This window comes from Mus caroli, unplaced genomic scaffold, assembly GCF_978045245.1.
Source record: "Mus caroli unplaced genomic scaffold, Mus_caroli_1 scaffold_10, whole genome shotgun sequence".
NCBI classification, from domain to species: Eukaryota; Metazoa; Chordata; class Mammalia; order Rodentia; family Muridae; genus Mus; species Mus caroli.
This window is the reverse complement of record NW_028227265.1, coordinates 107,741,013-107,760,465: the sequence shown is the minus strand read 5'-3', so window position 1 is coordinate 107,760,465 and position 19,453 is coordinate 107,741,013. Positions and strand designations below refer to the sequence as shown.

The 19,453-nt window shown below is 43.4% G+C and overlaps 1 protein-coding gene across 1 annotated transcript; it reads left to right on the top strand.

Annotated features, from left to right (window-relative positions):
• The first annotated feature begins 2,056 nt into the window (after positions 1–2,056).
• On the top strand, positions 2,057–16,465 carry LOC110300153 (small ribosomal subunit protein mS31). The gene is made up of 7 exons (XM_085844101.1): positions 2,057–2,257; positions 5,255–5,542; positions 9,291–9,449; positions 10,675–10,812; positions 13,495–13,568; positions 14,644–14,787; positions 16,031–16,465. Exons 1-7 carry the CDS (start codon positions 2,139–2,141, stop codon positions 16,258–16,260), a joined length of 1,152 nt encoding a protein of 383 aa, XP_085700227.1. The 5' UTR covers positions 2,057–2,138; the 3' UTR covers positions 16,261–16,465.
• The last annotated feature ends 2,988 nt before the right edge of the window (positions 16,466–19,453 follow it).

Genomic DNA, 19,453 nt, shown 5'->3' with positions numbered 1-19,453 from the left:
GGAAGTCTTTTTGTAAGGTTGATTGGTTGAAGCAGAGGTGGATGAACAAATAATGTCCCTGTCTAATTAGGGAAGTGAGCCCCTTATGTTATCACAGTTCCTAAGTTTACTTTCAGGTTCATCATTAAGGAATGTTCAAAGTTGATTGTAAATTCTCCCATAGAGCAAACATGAGGAGGCAGATTCAGCAGAGATGAGTAGAGCTCATTGTAGACATAGGTGTCTTGAAAAGCTGGCACTGTTTAGGTGGCTACAACAACAAAACAAAACAAAACAAAACGAGATATTTTACCCTTGCTTGCAGTGGGGGAAACGGTATTCTTTTACTTTAGTTAATTTTAAAGATCCTTTTATCTACTAAAGGAAATTTTATATATATATATATAAATATATAAATTTTATATATATATATATATGGCAGTGGGTGTTTTCACGGAATACATAACTTTTTAGGTATCAACACTAAGACATGTAGAAGATAGCTTTGATGCATCTTTATGTTGGAGGGAAATGGCATAAAATAAGTTTCAATTTAATGTTTCTGATATTGGAGAAATATACTTGGAGTTATAAACTACTGTGTGTTGTTGCTCCTGTTCTTACAAAGATATATTTGGCCAGTACAGAGAAATGCAATATATCTGATTATAAATGCCTTCTGCCTTGTAATTAATACAGTATATTATACATTAGATCTAACCTCAGTAATAAATGCATTTTGAAGCTTGAAAAGAGTTGTAATAAAGTTGTCTGTACCGTTGCAAAAAAAAAAAAAATCCCTGAGAAAATAACACTAGCTGGTCTGGATTCAATGGGTCCATGCAGGTACTCAGTTTCCTCAGGGATCCATCCAGTGAAACCGGATCTGTCTTGGATCCCCATATCGTGGCGCTATAATTGTCCATGTTAAAAACAAACAAACAGAAACCCTGGTACTCGTATCCTAAATGGAATGAGAGATATTTTATTCTGGAGCCATTTTGAGAGACTGTGGCTCAGATACACAGATCTTGATTAACCCAAGTTCCCACATTCAAACATGGAAGTAGTTTCATTAAATTTTTATAGTTTTACAGAACAAGGTGAATTATAAATCAAGACAAGGTTAAAGTACATTGGTGGGTATATCAGAGGAGTAGATACAGCAAGATGGGGAAGCTTTTCTAATAGGTCTATAGGCCTAAGATTCAAAAGGTTAGTTCCAACAGAGGTGGCAAGGACTGGTTGTCCGGGTTGGGGAGATGCTAGAACCAGACCAAAACAAGATAATTAAATTAATTTCTGGACCTGCAACATTCCAATCTCTCTAAAGTACTACGGTTCTAATCAGCCGATCAGTCTCTGCAGCCACAACTTCTTTCCAGGAGTTCTCATCCACAGTCCCCATAAAATAAGGCTCCAGCAACAGTTACCACGATCCCTTAGCAATTTCCCTCATGTGCATCCATCAATATTGACAGCAAGTCCATCTTTAATTTGCACTATCGCTTGACTCAAATAAAATTATCTTGCTTATTTTGCAAATCCGTGGGATTGTTTCCTTTTAATTCATCGGAAAAGAGGTGAAGAACACCTAGCCCCAGACCTTGACCAGGACCAACTGTCACAGAGACAACCGCTGCGGACTCGCCCCGTCACTCACGGAAAAGCAGGACAGGGAGTTCTGTTAGTTCTCTAAGGCTCCAGTCAGCTCAGTTGTTCATCCTGTTCACTTTCTCCGGTCTGCATCTTTTTTTTTTTTTTTTTTTTTCCGAGACCAGGTTTCTCTGTGTAGCCTTGGCTGTCCTGGAACTCACTCTGTAGACCAGGCTGGCTTCGAACTCAGAAATCCGCCTGCCTCTGCCTCCCAAGTGCTGGGATTAAAGGCGTGCGCCACCACACCCGGCTTCCGGTCTGCATCTTTATGGAACCTCGATATCCACTCCATCCAAAAAGGAAGCAGCAGGCTCGAGCCAGCCAAAGACCCAGGAACGTAATGATTGGTCTCCGTTTCCTACCGGAATCCAAAAGGAGAGGAACAGTGCAGGCTGGAAGACATCTCGGAGGACATCTTTGGCAGAGGGACGAACCAGTTCAGCTGTGCACTTCTTTGCGCTTGTGCTTCCGGCTGTGCTCTGGCTTGAGTTTGTATTTACACGATGCTCCACAGAATCCCGGCATTTCTACGTCCTCGCCCTTTCTCGGGCCTCCCTTTGTCCTGTGGAAACCGGGACGTCTCGGTGGCTGTGCTACCCGCGGCTCAGTCCGGAGCTGTGAGGTAAGGCGGTTCAGAGCTGTTGGCCGCGCCGGGCTTCCAGGACTCGCTTGCCCTCTACTTGCCTTGCAGCGACATTTTTTTTTCCAGCCGCCGGGGGTGGATACTGTAAGCGTAGGCTCTTGGAAACGGTTGTTCGAAGTGTGGGCAGAAAGAAATCGTAGAACGACAAAGCAGTTTGTCCGATGCCGTGATGAGTGTGGCAAACAGCCATAACAACAAGTCTTGTTTCTTGTCCCGCGGTCTTTCTGCTGCAAATCTATCCCTCATCCTGCTTGCTGTTACTTCTCTTTGTACGGACTCCAAAAGAGAGGTCGTTTTCTTTCATCTTCTATGCTTCCCAAGAATTTTTATAGCCTCGTTAATGCGTCCCTCCTTTATTCCCTACTACATTATTTAAAGTGCGTTTATGTCAGCTACCGATGTTGAGTTCCGAATAAAACAGTCCTACCATTCTGGACAGTAGTATACTTCCATCGAGGAGGTATTCAAGTAGAGTGAAGATAGCATGGGTAAGCACAGAGTTCATTCTCTCCACAGATAACTAGAGGAGAGCAAATAGAGACATCTCGAAGTTGTAAGAGGTTCATGGTATTCTTTCTGGGCACGCCTGTCCTCAACGCCTACCTCAATGCTGAAGCAAGATAGCAGTGGAGATGGAAAGGATCAAGTCCGTGAAGGAGTCTGCACAAAATAAAGTGAACAGGATGTGACCTATGATGAAGTAACGGAGTGGTCAAAAGGAGTGACTATTTCTGCTGATTGCTCTAGAGAACTGCCAGAAGGAGAAAGATGTTTCAGAAAGATTCTAAAATGTCTCAGCATTTTAAAAATGCAAGACGAATTTTTATTGTAGGAGCCTACACTGAAGGGTGAAAAATGTGAAGTCAGTCTCTGAGGGAAGCCATGTGGTGGTTTTAGTTGGATGTTGGGGATTTGAATTCAGGGTTTCAAAATTAGTGGAAGCTCATGAGGTATTCTCAAAGAAAAGAAGCTCATATGAGCATTTAGGACAATAGTTTTATTATTTTATGCTAGGGAGCATTCATGGCTTTCCTGTAATACAGGTTGGGTTTTTTTGTTGTTGTTGTTGTTGTTGCTTTGTTTTTTGTTTTTTGTAGTGTCACAGCACTCTTGAAAGGAAACTAGGTTGTGCTAAATAAAGTTTATATGTGTGACTTGTTTTTCTGATTTTCCTATGTCAAGATACCTTTAACATTAACTTTCAGAAATAAAATAATAACTGTTTCCAAAATTGAATTGTACCATATTGATATCACAAGAGTTCTGTGTATTGGTCATGACAGTACTTCCCTTTGTAACTTATTTTTCACTCTCAAGTATCCTCCAGCATTTTCATAAGCAAATTATATAGTTTCAGAGTTTGGGAAAAATATTTTTTGCATTAAAGTGTTCCAAGCCTGGGGCTGCCAACTGCTAACTTTGACAATTTGATACATATTAATAACAAATTATTAATTTACTATAATAATAATAATACACTATTAATAATATGATGTAATCCAGAAAACAAATTGCAGCTGAGTTACCTTGGGTTTTAGTTAAAATGCAAATTCCCCCACTCCATTCCAAATGTGAAAACTCGTGAACCCATTGCCTGTGCACAGCAGCAGGTCAGAAGTCCTATGGCCTTTGGGGCACCAGCTTCTTTTTTTTATAAAATGAGAATGTATTTTTGTAAAATCATAAGGATTAAGTAGCATAGCTATTCAACAGAAGTCTTGTAACTACTGGTGCCATCATCACTTGAGAACTTGTTTAAAATGTAAAATGTTTAGCTCCTTCTTGAAGGTACTAAGTCAGGATTATATTGTGGGACCAAAGAATCTACGTTCTAGCAAGTAGGGTAGGTAATTTCTGTGTGTTTTAAAGACTAAGAAACAGTACTGTAGCCATTAGCATCCTAAAGGTAGAAACTGTTTACTGGGCCCCAGTCTGACTGCTCACCATACCACATGATAAACCAATTGAGCCATGGAACAGGATGTTGGAAGCAACTATAGTTGAAAAGCCAGGTAATGAAGAAGATGGAGTGTAAAAGTATTTTTTATTCGCTGATGTAATTGTCATCTTGGATGCTTCTGCTTCCATCTGCTAACCTAAGCCTAGTCCTGGAAGCTTCTAGCCTCCGTAAATCTTATCTAGGCCTAGAATGGATATGATTTGACTTGATTTTTTATTATGACACCTTTGGTCACCAAAGATTCTCAAAGAGTCTCAATCTTCACCAAAGATTCTCAGAGAGACTTTGGACTTTTAAACAATGTAGGCACCTGAGTGAAAGACTAAGGGAACTTTAAAAATTGGACTGAATATACTTTGCGTTGTAATACGGCCATGAGCCTGCAGGGCCCGAGGGTGGAGTATAGTGGTTTAGAATGAGAATCGCCCTCCCAGGCCCAAATATTTGAAGACTTGATCCCAGTTGGCTGCACTGTTTGGGGAGGAGTATGTCACTGGGGTGGGCTTTGAGAGATTAAAGGCCTGTGCTACTTCCAGTTTGCTCTCTCTGCCTTGTCCTGCATTTGAGGATGTCATTGCTCAGTTTTTTGCACCTGCTGGCAAGCCCGCCTCTTCTGATGGCTGTTCTCCCTCTGAAATCTTAAGTCCAAATCACTTCCTTCTTCCATTTATTGCTTTTAGTCGTGGTGTTTTATCTTAACCCCAGGAAAGTCTCTACACCCGGCATGGTTATTCCTATAGTTTTCTGTTTCCTTATCTGTAAGGGGAGGATAATACTGACCTTTGGAGTTGACATAGGTATGAAAAATTGCACACAACTGTTGTCCAAATGAGGTCCAAAGTATGTGCTAATATGTGATGAATGGCTTCCATTATGGTTGTTAATAATAGTGGGAAGCAAAAGGAAATGGAGAGGGTTTACATGAAATCCTTTTACATGTAGAAGCAGGTTTTTCTGTTACTACTTTATTATTTTTGAATTATATTTTTCTGTTCTTCCTTAATGTGTCATTTCAGGACAGAAAATAATATCCGAAGACATTTTTGCACTAGCAGATCGATATGTAGCAAGAAAGATGACCAGTCTTTTCCAGCCAATGAAATTTCCCAGAAGGCAGCAGAGAGCCAAGGCAGGGGAAAGGAGACTTTGAAAAAAGACCTGCTGGACATTATTAAGGACATGAAAGTTGACCTGAACACAGCAAATGTGAAAACAGCAAAGCCGCGTGGCAGAAAACCTTCTGCCAGTCTGGAGGCTACCATTGACAGGCTTCAGAAAGCTCGGGAAGACCCTCCAAAGAAGAGGTAAATGAATTCCAATTTAAATGTTCTTTGAGACTAATCCATGGTCCTCCAATAAGCCTTTTCATATAGTAAACAGTCTGTTAAGTTGTAGTACTCAAGAGACACTGAGGAAATAAAACAGCAGCGGAAGTAGACGGTCTCTAGAGTTACGTTAGATGTGTGTGTGTGTGTGTGTGTGTGTGTGTATTTATATATTTAAGGGACACAAAAGACATGGTGGCATATTCCTCTAATCCCAGCACTTGGGAATTCACTTCTGTTTCTGAACAGAGTATTGTGAATTTCAGGCCAGTTCAGGTTACATAGGAGACCTTATTTCAGAAAAACAATTAATAACAAAAAATCAAAAATATACATACCTATATAAGTTCTTATCATGGACTACATTTTGGCACACATATCTGTAATCCCAAACTCAGGTTGAATCCTCCAGTTGTGAGTGTTAGCGCGGCTTGGGCTACATAGGGAACTGTCTCAAAAACAGCAACAGGTAAGAGAGAAAGACTTTTTAAAAATCTAGATGTGTTTAACTTGTCACTGTCAATGTGCAATTGAAATAATTTAAATGACTGAAATGACAGAAACCGTTGGAAAGGTTCAGTAAGGTCACATTAATGTGATATTTTTATTAAGTCTGAAAATTTCGTATATGAGTACAGTGGATTTGTCTCCTGATCCTCTCCCTAACTCCTCCTAGATCTATCCGTATCTCCCCATCCCCTCCTAAGCTCACACCCTGCTTTTAAAATAACCCATGGAGTCCAATTTATGTGGCCCATATACTCTTGGGTGTGAGGCGTTCCACTGGAGCATGGTCAGTGTACCAAGGATGACACCCTTAAGACAAGTGACCTCCCTCCTCCAGCAGCCAGCAGCTGTCAGTAGCTTCTCACAGAGGCCCACAAGCCCTCTGTGCTGGGATGCTGGCGACCTTGATTGTGTGTGCAAGTGCCCACAGCTGTTGTGAGGTGATGAGGGCAGTGGTCCTTTCTTGTCCCAAGGATGCCGGTTTGACTCTGGTCCTTTCCACCCTCTGCTCTTCACAGTCTCTTCACCCACCCTCCAGTGGCCCCACGCTTTCTTTGCAGAGGGTGGTGATAGAGATGTCCACTTGGGTCCCTCCACAGATGCTTTCTCTGCACTTTGACCAGTTGTTTTTGTGCTAACCTCCTTCCATTCATAAAGAAACCTCTCTAATGAGGTTTGAAAGCTGCATTAACCTATGGCTGTAAAGATGCAAATTTAGAAGGCAGTTTGATGTTCTGTCCATTTTAGCAAAATAGTGGTACTAAATTTAACCTTAGGTATGAGCTGTCCAACATGGGTCCTTGGCTAGAGTTACAGCACCTGGATGAGGCCTTAAATCCTATCAGAAGGCAGTTGGTTACATCACTGTCACACCTCTGGTGGTTATTATCATAACCTCCAGGTTGACAGCCTGATAAGACTGCTGATTATCCATGCCCTCAGTAACCTGCATAGCGCCTCCCTCCCACTGCTGTGGACGCTAGTCATCAGTACCACGCGCCTCCTCGTCAGTCCTACTCTGTCTCCCAGTGTCACAGCTGAGACCCAGCTGGGCAGCCGTAAGGTCTCACCATCCAGTTCTGTGGAGCAACCAAAAGCAGGGGCAATGGCCATATTGTTTTAGAGCTCACCAGGATACTCCTACAATAATGAAATTTTAAAATTGTTTACCAGTCAGATAGGAAGAAGGCAAGCATGAAATGTAGATTGCTTCATAAGTCCTTTAAGAGTTTTGCTCTACTTTTCTACTTAATTTTCTAAATTTTGTTTTACTGTGTGTGTATATAAGAATTAATTCAAGGTATGCTCTGCCTTCCCAAGAATGTGGAGGTCAGGGGACAATTGGCTTTGGGGTTGGTTCTCTAGTTCCACTGTGTTTCTGAGGTAGGGTCTCCCTTATTTCTGCCTCTGTGCTAGTTACTGGCCTTCGAAGTTTTAGCCAGGTCTCCTGTCTCCTCTCCCTGGCCCTGGGAATGCTGGGATTGCTGATGTACATAGTCACGTCCAGCCTTTTCGTGGGTTCAGAAATCCAAAATTAGGGCATCAAGAGCTTTTGCCTCCTGAACCATCTCCCTGGCCTCTACTTTTCTGCATTAAAAAATAATAAATTATAATTGTTTTGATTTTAATAATTTAGGGGGACTTTTTGAGAGAATGTCTCAAGTAGCCCACACTGGCCTCAAACTTACTTTGTAACTGTAGTTAAGTTTGATCTCCTGCCTTCTGTGTCTGCCTCCTGCATGGTAGGCATGTGCAGCGTGCTTAACAACTTCTCTAAAGGGCCTGGAGTTAGAAGGATTGGGCCGGGTACTATCAATGTGGTTGGTGTCTGAAAGATGCATCTGGGAACCTTCTGAGGCTCGTTCCAGAGGACTGGAGAATGGAGTGCATGTGTCCTGAGTTTGAAGAAAAGCCTCTTGTAATAATTTTATTCACCCCCCGGCACTTGACTTTTTATTTTGAGAGTATCTCACTCTCTCATAGTTACCCATGTTAGCCTTGCAGTCACTTTGTAGCCCAAACACCTGACCAGGTCTCTCCCTCCCTCCTTTCTTCCATCGCTCATATTTGACTTACTCATTGTATTTGCCTCAGGATGCTCTTTAACAGTTGCTCTGTACATGACCGAACTTCCCTCCTTCCCTCCCTGTATATGTCAGAGTTCACTAATACGGCTATGATGGCTGCACTACAGACTACCCTAAAATAACCATTTCAGACTCACAGAGTGCAGGCCAGTAGACAAGACTAGTTTCGGCTGCGTGATGTCTGAGGCCAGGGAAGTCTCTTAAGTCATCTGAAGTTCACTCAGTGCCCTCAGACTCACTCATAGGTTGATGCTGGCTATCAGCTCAGACCTTAGCTGGAGCTAGAAGCAGAAATATCTACATGAGCTGATTGGTTGCTCTGGCATTTTTACCAACTAGCTGCTGGGGACCAGGGACAAGTGTCTCAAGAGAATGTAAGGAGAGGGAAGTTGTGGGGGGGTTTTGTTGTTGTGTTTTGTTTTTTAATGACCTAGCATTGGAGTTAGGTTGGCTGATGCCATCAGTTCACATTGATGTATATGTGTTTGCTTCATTTTCAAAAGCACAGAAACTGCTTTTTAAACAAACAAAAAAAGAACAGGACATGGACCTGAAGGTCCAAGTCTGGCTGTAGAGCTCTTGGGCCAGCACTTCCCAATGCTGAGTGAGCGTGCTGGGCTGGACCTCAGGTTCTCAGAGGAGTGGTGAAGCATCTCCATAGCTCTCAGTTCTTTGTCCTGAGACAAGCTCTCCCTGCGTGGCCTGGACTAGCCCTGAACTTGTGGGCCTCTTGCCTTAGCTTCTGAGTACAGAGGTTATAGTGTGAAACACCATGCCTGGCTGCCATGGGTGTGTATCAGCAGGTATGTATGAACTTAGAGTCTACTGTTCTGCAGTTTATATATTACCAGTGTCTAAAGCAGCGTTTTTTTATATGTGTGGTGTGTATAATGGATATAGAATCCTAGCAGTTCTGTGTACGTTATAGGCCAGCCTACTGAGATCCTGTTCAAAACAAACAAACAAACAACAAAGCTACCAAGAAAACAGAGTTGACTATTTGAAAAATCTTGCTTTTGTTGGAAACTGAATGCTTTTTACGTGGGTTTTCCTCCCCATGTCAGTTCTCTTTTCACTACACTAGTGATGTGCTAACCAGTGCTGCTTCTCCTTCGTTTCGTTTTCTTTTTCAGGAATGAGTTCCTGAGTCCTGAGTTGGTGGCCGCGGCGTCAGCCGTCGCAGATTCCCTACCTTTCGACAAGCAGACAACCAAGTCAGAGCTGCTCAGGCAGCTGCAGCAACACGAGGAGGAGTCGAGGGCTCAGAAGGACAGAGAGAAGCGCAGGATCAGGTCAATGAGTCAGAAGGGCAGCAGTGTTGCTTGGGGGCCATTTCACTTGGGCAGGCGAATGTTTGTTTTACATAAAATCCCCTCATGGGCCAACAAGATGGCACAGAAGTAAAAGGTGCTTAATGCCAAGCCTCGTGACCTTTTACCTCCAAGCCCTCAGGACTGAAGGAGAGAACTCACTCCACGAGCCGTCTGCTGACCTCACATACATGCGGGATCGTGCTTGTGCCTACACATGCACACCCCACATAACAATAATGTTTACAACATCCACCCCCTAACAGCCATCTCTCCAGCTCCTGTTTGAGCGAAGTGGATGGCTTAGCTTTTCTTTTAGGAAGTTACAGAGATTTTTACCCCTGAGAGAGAAATGACAAAGTCAGTCCTGTTATTTAAAAAGAAAATTAAAGTAAGTAATTGAGTAAGATGGTTTCTCTGAGAAAATTCATTTTTCTCAATTAGTCTGCTGGGTCTGCTCACAGGGTGATGTCTCCTTTTTTCTTAGGTTTGAGCTGAGCTTTGCATCATACTCTTTTCCTTTAAGAAAGCATTTTAGATGTTTGTGTGTTTAAGTGTATGCATCTGCACCGTGTGCATGCAGGACCCTGCAGAGGCAGAAGAGGGCATTGCACCCCCTGGAACTAGAGTTGTAGAGGTTTGAGTAGCTGTGTGGGTGCTGGGACCGAAGAACCCAGGTCTCCTTAGAAAGCAGCAAGTGTTCCTAACTGCTGAGCCATTTCTCCAGTCCCATGTATGTGACCTTTTCATCTCCTGGTTAACCTCTGCCACATTCCCTGTTTGCTGCCCTGAGGACTTGGAGAGTGGCGGCAGTGCTTCACTTGGGAGGACAGTCTGAATCTCCTGGTCCCGGGAGCACAGAGAGGATCTAAGCAATTCCACCCCAACTGTCACGTGTTGCATTCTGTACGACAGCAAATAGAGCTCATTTCCAATTTAATGTAACCGGCAATGTAGGTTGTGGGTACAAGTATACTGGCTTGTATTTTCCTGTCAGTTTCTGTGGATATCAATAATTTTCGAAACTAACGTCTTCATCTTTCAAATAAAGATTTCTTAAGAATACACTTAAAGAGTTGGAGACGTGCCTCTGACTGCCTCCGTCATATGAGTGTGAGCATGTGACTTTACTCACTCACAAAGCTTTATGCTCTCGTTGCAGCTCCAGTGCCGCTAAGATCCCTAACTCCTGACCTTGTCATTTCAGCTTCACTCACATAATATCAGATATGAAAATTGCCAAGTCTTCCGTGAGAGCTAGTACAAGGCCACAGCACCAGATTCAGTTTGACGAAGACATGGACAGTTCTCTTAACCAGGAGAAGCCAGCTGATTTCAGAAAAAGGTATTCAGGCTTTGTAATCTTCTGGGGTTTGTTTATTTCATTTTTATTTTAATCTTAATTTATTCTGCATATTATTACTGATAGATCCATGATCACTGTGGATACTTAGTTATGGTTTCTGTTGCTGTGATAAAATACCATGACCAAAAGCAACTTGGGGAGGTAAGGATTTATTTCATCTTACACTTCCAGGTTACAGAATCACTGAGGGAAGTCAGGGCAAGAACTCAGAGCAGGACCTGGAGGCAAGAACTGAAGCAGACACCATGGAGGAACGCTGCTCACTTGCTTGCTCCCCCTGCCCTGCTTTGTTTGCTCTGTTACTCAGCTCAGGACCACTTGCCCAGGGGCAGCACAGCCACAGTGAACTGGGCCCTCCCACAAAATGCACCGAGCTTTGCCCACTGGCCAATCAGGTTAGGGCACTCAGTTTAGGTTCCTTTTCCAAAATGACTCTAGCTTGGATTGGTTGACATAAAACAAGACAGCACAGGTTTCTTCTCTGAACTTGCACCTGAATCTCATCACTTAATCAGTTATCTTATATCTATGTATATTAGTGCGTGTGTGGGGTTCCCTGCAGGTACCACTGCAGGCAGTGATCTGCAAAGGGGTAAAAATGAAAACCTGGTGCAGACCAAGCCTGGATCAGACTTCAGGGACTGATGCCAGGCAGCTCATAGTTACATATGGAAAACACAGGACAATTTGGGAAAAGGTTTCTAGGCAACAATCAGTCTAATTCCAGGTGCACAATAAAGTTTGAGGTGTGACTACATAGAAACTCGGTTACAAAGTACATGTGACCACAAGGGTGTGTTCTATAGCTACAAGTCCTAGAATCTAGTGTGGTCTCTGACCCACAGCAGAGGTTAGCAGGCCATGAAGTACATGTGACATCTGCCCTAAGGATGGGTAAATGGTCTGGGGAGGACAGAGTCTGGGATAATCATTCCGGGGATTTGGGTGAGGTCTGTCCTTATAGCAAAAGGTAGCTGATGTCAGCCTCTACAGAGAGCAAATAGGTCACCAAGCCATTAACAGATCTGCTCTCAGCTCTCCATGTGGAATGTGGACATTTGATTTCATGTCCTGCACTGAGGAGACACCCCTATGTGACTAGCATTCCTGGGTCTCTTGGTGCTTCTCTGTGAGTGTAAGGCCCTCTGTGCCCACAGCAATGCAGTTTGCAGGATTGGGTGAAGAGGTAAACCCAGGCTGAACTGGAATTTACTGTGCATTTCCTGGAGAGGGATTTTTGGGTTCAGCAGTGCTACGTTTATCAGTACCATGAGCCAGCCTGAGTTTCGACTCACTTTACCCACCTGAGTAATGATCCTTTCATTGAGAATAAGTTGTGCTATGGAAATTCTGAACAAGTGAGGTTTTAAGAAGCATTCATTATCTTTTGTTCTGGATGTTGCTAACCCTGAACATCTATGTGCCCTTTGTATGTATAGTTATGGTTCCTTCTCTTCATACCTTCAGACAATAACTGGGTAAAAAGGCCAGGTATGATGGCTCGCACCTGCAATTCAGCACAGAGGAGGCTGAGGCAGGAGGAACACCAAGACTTTCAGGCCACTCTGAATTTTACAGTGAGTTCCAGTTCAGCCAAGGCTATTGTGAGACTGTCCCTAAAACAGTAAGACCAGCCCAGTGCTGCAAACCTGTAATCCCAGAACTTGGGAGGTTTAAGCAGTTGGCTCTTGAGTTGACACTGGCCTGGTCTATAGAGTAAGACTCTGTCTAAGAAAACACAAAGTGCACAGAGGCTTTAATGATTGTAGTTGAAGTCCCGATATTACCTTAAAGTGTTAAATTGTAGTTGCTCGAATTTGCTAATAAGACAACTTATCCAACGAGTTTGTTTGGGCTTATTAGCTCCATCATGACAGGGCAGAGTTATGGCAGCTGGAGCAGGAAGCTGAGGGGTCACAACTTGAATGGCAAAACCCCAAACCTAGAGAAGGAACTGAAACTGGGGCTAAGCTATTGCCAGCCCCCAGTGATGCACGTCCTCTAGGAAGGCTACACCACTTTCCCAAACAGCACCACCAGCTGGGCATCAAGTGTTAAAATACAGCAGCTGATGGGGACCATTCCCGTTCAGGCCACCCTGGGTGCTCTGGCTCAGAAAATACAGCACAAGAGAAACTTTAAAAAGTAAGAGAGGGTCAGAGGTTTCCCCATGCGGTGTGTTAGAGGGAGACAGAGGGAAGTAACAAAGGTAGCCAGGTTCTCCCTAACAGGACTGAACAGGCATTAAACTGCAGGTTGATTGCTTCATAAAGTGCAACCTTTTGTCTGTCTTCTAGCATTATAAATCATAATTAAACTTTTCACTGTTTTCTGTCTTCAGTCACAAGTGTTGGCTTTACTGGCTTCTGTTTTTGCATATTTTTATAACCTCCTACAACACTGAGTTTTCTAGAACTTTCAGTTGAGTATTTTGAAAATTAAACTTAGCTGGTTTGTTGTGTTATAAAGCAAAAATGTAAGAGCATATATTCTTTTTCTACTTCCAAGTCCCGAAATCACGGCAGTGCAGCTTAAAATGTCTGATGTGGTCAGCATGATTATCTTTAATTGATTGTCTCATACATATTTTTGCCTTAAACAGTTTTAACATTTTACAAATATATCATACTAAGATGTGTTTTTTAAATGTTTTTATCTTAGGAAATATTTATTCAAGGGGAAAAGACTTTCAGTTTTTGATGTTAAGGCGTTTGCTGATGAAGCACCTGAACCAGGTTTGTTAAGAGGAGAACAGCCCTTTTCTAAGGAGAGAAGTACTCTGTCTTTCAGAAAAGGTCCTGGTGCCTTGGCTGTATAACAGCTGGGTATTTGCATTTTATATTTCTTCCTGTCATTGTCCTAGATCTGCTTATGAATAAAACTGCTGATTTGGGTCATGCTTCCCCCGTTCTGTGGGACCCTGGGGGATCAGTACAGCCAGACGAGCAATCTACGGATTGCCTGCCGCTCTTGGTCAGAAAGTTCCTCACCCGCCATTGCAGTATAGCTCACTGCTCTTCATAAAGGCCACTAACCTATGGTGCCTGCTTGTAAGCAGCTTACTGCCCAGAGTAGGAGAGAGCACACACGCATTTATGAAATTAAAGACGCTCTTTTCCTTGACGTTCATTGGCTGCTTGGCAGTCTTTTACAAGGCTAACTCTTCGTCTCATTGATTCTTTATATTGTTTTTGTTCGTTTCTGAAGTATTGGCATCAGCTCTGATTTTGACTATCCCTCCCATCTGTTTTTGGGATGGTGTTGGTTCTCCAGTGCCTTTGGGTACATCAGTAAGTTGTTAGAGACTCAAGACTTTCTGTATAGGTACTTAGTTCTCTATTTCTCTGGATTGGCTTCAGTATGTCCTGTGTTTTTATATGTGTGTCTGCATTATCATTCACCTCTAGGAGTTTTTTTGATTTCCTTTTTGATGTCTTACATGACCCAATTATCGGTGAGTAGCACGTTGTTTAGTCTCTGTCTGTTTACGTGATTTCTGCACTTAGACAGCTTTACCCCATTGTGCTCAGATAGAATGAAGGATGTCATTCCAATTTCCCCATATTTTTTGAGATTTGTTTTGTGTCCTGATACAATTTCACTACATTTTTATCCACTTTGTGTTTATGTTAGTATGCGCGAGCGTGGGTTTGAGTGTGGAGGTCAGGGGAGACCTTTAAGAGTTTGTTTCTTCTACAGTGTAGGATGCTGGGATGCACACTTGCGTAGTTGGGCCAGCACCTTAACCCACCGAGCTAGTAATTACAGTTTTAAGAAAAATTTACATTTTTTTTTCTTTTAATCCCGTAGAAGCATCACCTTCTCTCTGGGAGATAGAGTTTGCTAAGCAGTTAGCCTCGATAACTGACCAGCCCTTTGGGAATGGATTTGAGGAGATGATACAGTGGACCAAGGAGGGGAAGCTGTGGGAGTTCCCAGTCAACAATGAAGCAGGTAAGTGCTACTTCAGACGCTCGGAGCAGTCCCCGCCAGAGGTCATGTGGGAAGGTATCCCGTGTTACAGGGAAGATAGGTGCCTATGTGGATCTCAGAACACTGTGATATCTGAGAAGACATCTAGCACGCTCTCTTAAGTTGTTTTAAAGACAGCTAGGATTTGGCTCAGCTCTAGTTACTTGATAATAGAAATAAAGTAGTAAAATTAGGTGTCAAAAATGTGTCATCGGGCTTGTAGGGTGTCTGTCTAGTACACATGAAGGCCTGGGCCAGACCCCCAGGACCTCATAGACTGGGCATGGTGGCACAAGGGTTTAATCCCTCAATGGGAGGTGGGAGAGTCAGAAGTCTGTAGTCGTCCTCAGCCACAGGGCTCACACTCAGAAGCTTGGGGACACCTTTGGATGTCCGTCTTCACCTTTCACCATGCTTTCAGACAGGTTCTGTCTTGTTTACTGCTGTGTGTCAGGCTAGCTGACCCAGGGGATTCCAGCAGTTCTCCTGTCTTGCCTCCCATCTCTGTAGGGGCTGCACTGGGATTATAGAGTTTGCTCTGTTTCATCTTGGTTCTGAGGGTCACGTCAGGCCATCAGACTTGTGCAGCCAAGCCATCTCCCCAATTGTGGACCTCATTTTTATATCCACTCCTCAGGCTATATTTGGATCATCCACATTTAGAGTAATTGTTGAGCCAGGTGTGGCAGTGCGCACCTGTATCCTGGCATTTGGGATATGGAGACAGGAGTGTCAGAAGGCAGTGAGCAGGCAGGGCTCTGTGAGCTCCTGTCTGGAAAACAGAATAAAATGAGAGGTCTATAGAAGTCAGAATGTAGTTGGGCCCTGTTTTCCTTTTTGTATTTATCATTCCTGTTTTCTTCCCTTGGGTTACTTAAACATCTTCATGGTTCTACCTTATCGTCATATAACTTTCTTAGTAGTCTCCTCAGATGTTAACAGTATTGGTGAATGGCAGTTGCTTCTGTCTTGAAAGCCCCTGAGATATCCAAGTCAGGGTGCGCTTCCATGTACTGTCCACAGCATCCTGGGAGGCGTTCCCTCAGTCCTCACGTTGTGTCTGGAAACTGACGCTCACAGTCACATCTGTTTGTTAAACTGCTGGCCAAACTAGGTCTCATCACACAGTTTATGCTTCTGCCGTGCTGTGATGCATCATTAATGCTAACTTTACGACATAGGCTTTCCATTCACAATCGTGTTACTCTTTTATTTTATTTCCCAGGTTTAGATGACGATGGCTCCGAATTCCATGAGCATATATTTTTGGATAAGTACCTGGAGAATTTCCCCAAGCAAGGACCAATCCGTCTGTTCATGGAGCTGGTGACCTGTGGCCTTTCCAAAAACCCATATCTGAGTGTTAAACAGAAGGTCGAGCACATAGAGTGGTTTAGAAATTATTTTAATGAAAAAAGAGATATTCTCAAAGAAAATAACATAGCGATCACTTAACATCACAAAGAAAAAAATTTTATTTAAACTTGAAGATGTATATTAAAGCTAAATAGAAATTTTATCAAAATTCTTTTGTGTTGATCATTGTACCTGATGTGACTAACATAACTGTGAAATTACTTTTAACCCGAAATACGTTCTTATTATATATCTGAGAATTAGGGATACATCTAAGACAATTCTAACTTTTTTTATTAGGTGACTTTGCTTCTTTGAGGTATATAATTTTAGTGGTAAAGCTGATTAACATCAAAATCCTTGTGTAATTTGCTTGTTTTAACTATAACAAAATACCACGCTAGGGCTAATGTTATAAAGAAAAAAAACTTATGTGATACAGCATAGTACAAACTTTGGTAAGGCCTCATCCCAGATGCAAATGCGTGCGAGGGAGGAAGAGCTCACAGCTGGAAACAAGCTGGAGATGAAGCCTCGCAGTCCCCTGGGGCAGCACCCAGTGACTGCTGACCTCCTACGAGCCCCACTGTTCCCCTGTACTGGGATTTTTTTACTTATTATCTGGCAGCTTTATACATGTATGTAATGTATCTTGATCATATCCACACACACACCCGGCTCCTTCTCCCACTGCTTCCTGACCCTCTTCCCTTCACACCCTTCCCCTCACTGAGTCCAAACAGAGCTGGCGGCAGGTGAATGCAAGACCCACTTGTTAAGGATCCATGCCTCCCACATCAAGGACCAAGCCTGCAGCACAGTAGAATGCAGGAAGCAGACAGCTGATTCTTCAGCCCCAGCTGACCAGCATCAATTATCTCAGCAAAGTATCATTTTTAGTGGTTCTCGTATCTTGTTAGTCATAATGGATTCTTCAGCCCCACTTAACCAGAACCACAGATTCTTAACTCAAATGGCCTGGTAATATCTTTGCTTCCCTTGGAAACATCACAAGCCAGGTCTCCATCCTCTGCGCTACTCTCAACACTCGTATCTCCCAAGCTCCCACACAACAGTTCACTGAGCTCTCAACACTCAATGACTTGTAACCCAAAGTTCCTCAAAACAGTGTGATCAGGTCTGTCACACCAGTAACCCACTCCTGACACCAGCTTGTCATAGGGTTTCTATTGCTATGATCAAACACCATGACCAAAGCAACTTTGGGAAGCAAGGATTTATTTGGCTTTCCCTTCCATATCAGTGTTCACTGAAGTCAGCACAGGAGGCCATGGAGGAGTGCTGCTGACTTGTGCTTTCCATGGCTTGCTCTGGCTGCTTTTTATAGAATGAAGAATCACCAGCCCAAGGACGGCCCCACCCACAAAGGACTGGACCCTTCCCCATCAATCATTGACTGAGAAAATGTCCTTAGGCTTGTGTGCAGCCAATCTTATGAAGGCATTTTCCTAATTGAGGTTCCCTCCTCTTGGATGACTTCAGCTTGTGTCAAGCTGACATAAAACCAGCCGGCACAGACAGGATTTGTGCTTCTGGGACGATGCAGCTTCTGCCACAGCACATCCAAGATGGTTCAAGATACAGCCCAAAGACAATTCAAGACAAGCCTCCTTTCCGTTAGGCCTTTGGCTCCTCCCACCCTGGCTCCTCCCCATGATTACTCTTTATCATCTTCTTAAACTTTTGCCTTCTCTTAAATGTTTCCCAGAGTTCTTCCTGGATCAAGTCGTCTCCATCACTGGGTCCACATTAGAGCAATGGCTGTCCTAGTGAGGTCCAGCTGGGCCCAATCTGCAGTCTCATCTAACTCAGTAAGAGCCCTTTGTCTAACTAATTGCCTTCAAAAAGCATCTCCAGGAGCTCTTGATCACAATCACACAATCCACTGCAGACCGTCCAGTTAAAACATTCCCTCTTACATAAGGCCAACTTGACCCGTGCACCCTCAGAGCCTGGCACAGAGTCTAGCCTCATAGTCCTCTCCAGCAGGAAGCCCCCAGTGAAAGAAAACATCACCCCTTCTTCTTACCTGTCCTCGTCTGGAATGAAGAGTTAGTTCTCGAAGGCCTCAAGCAGGCTGAGATACTCCAAACAGGAAAGTTTACTTGACTGAAAACACCTGTGGGCTGGCAGGAGGATCCCGGAAGTTTTTGATAAGGTGCCGGGCAACTGCCTGCACAAAGTTTCCCCTTTCCACCTTCTAAAGCCCCAAGCCTGCTGTGCCACGTGTGCAGACTCCATATCCACGGGAGACAGATGTCCCTCAGTTGTTCTGACTAAAGGACAATTCTGTCTTTGAAGAGGCTGGTTTCTGCTTTCCTTTCTTCCCGTGGCTCCTCCATCAGTTTTGAGCTAACACTCACAGCCTCAGGTAAACACATCCAGGACCAGCCTTGACCATGTCTGAGCAGTGTGGGCTAGTGGAGGACAGTAGGGTGAGGAAACAGCTGAAAGTTTGGCATCTCCCTTGTCTTCTATATAGGGTTTCTCTCCCTGTTGGTCAGCTTACCTTTCTCAGAGATCTGTCATGATCATCGTCCTTTATTCTGTCAAACTACTGAAGATTACAGATGGAAAAACTGAAGGATAGAGTGGGTGTCCAAGGCTGTTGTACTCGCTCCTCCTGGGGAGACCAAACATCTGTTCACCCTGATCAGTCACCAATACCGAGGAAAGGTCCTGGGTTTTTGCTTTATTTTATTTATATATATTTAGTTAGATAGCTATTTGTTTTCCGCTGAAAGAAAGAAAGGAAGGAAGGAAGGAAGGAAGGAAGAAAGAAAGAAAGAAAGAAAGAAAGAAAGAAAGAAAGAAAGAAAGAAAGAAAGAAAGGAAGGAAGAAAGGTTGTGGATTTTGGTCAGTGAGGAAACAGGGAGAATCTGAGAGGAGTTGGGGTGTGGGAAACCATCAGAATATAAAGTATGAAAAATTCTATTTCCAATTTAAAAAATAATAATAAGCTATTCTTTTTTTTTTTATCCCAGGAGGGGAGAACCAGGCAGGGCACAGTTGAATAAGAAAAAGAAAACAATAGGTTTTCATATTAATTGTGATTAGCAAGCTTACTAGAGAAATATTTGGTTACACAGGAATAAGAAAAGGCGAGAAGGGCTGGTGAGATGGCTCAGTGGTTAAGAACACTAACTGCTCTTCTGGAGGTCATGAGTTCAAATCCCAGCAACCACATGATGGCTCACAACCATCCTTAATGAGAAACAAATAAAAGACCTATGGGAGAGCGGGGCCAGAGTGAGCGGGGCAGAGCGAGGG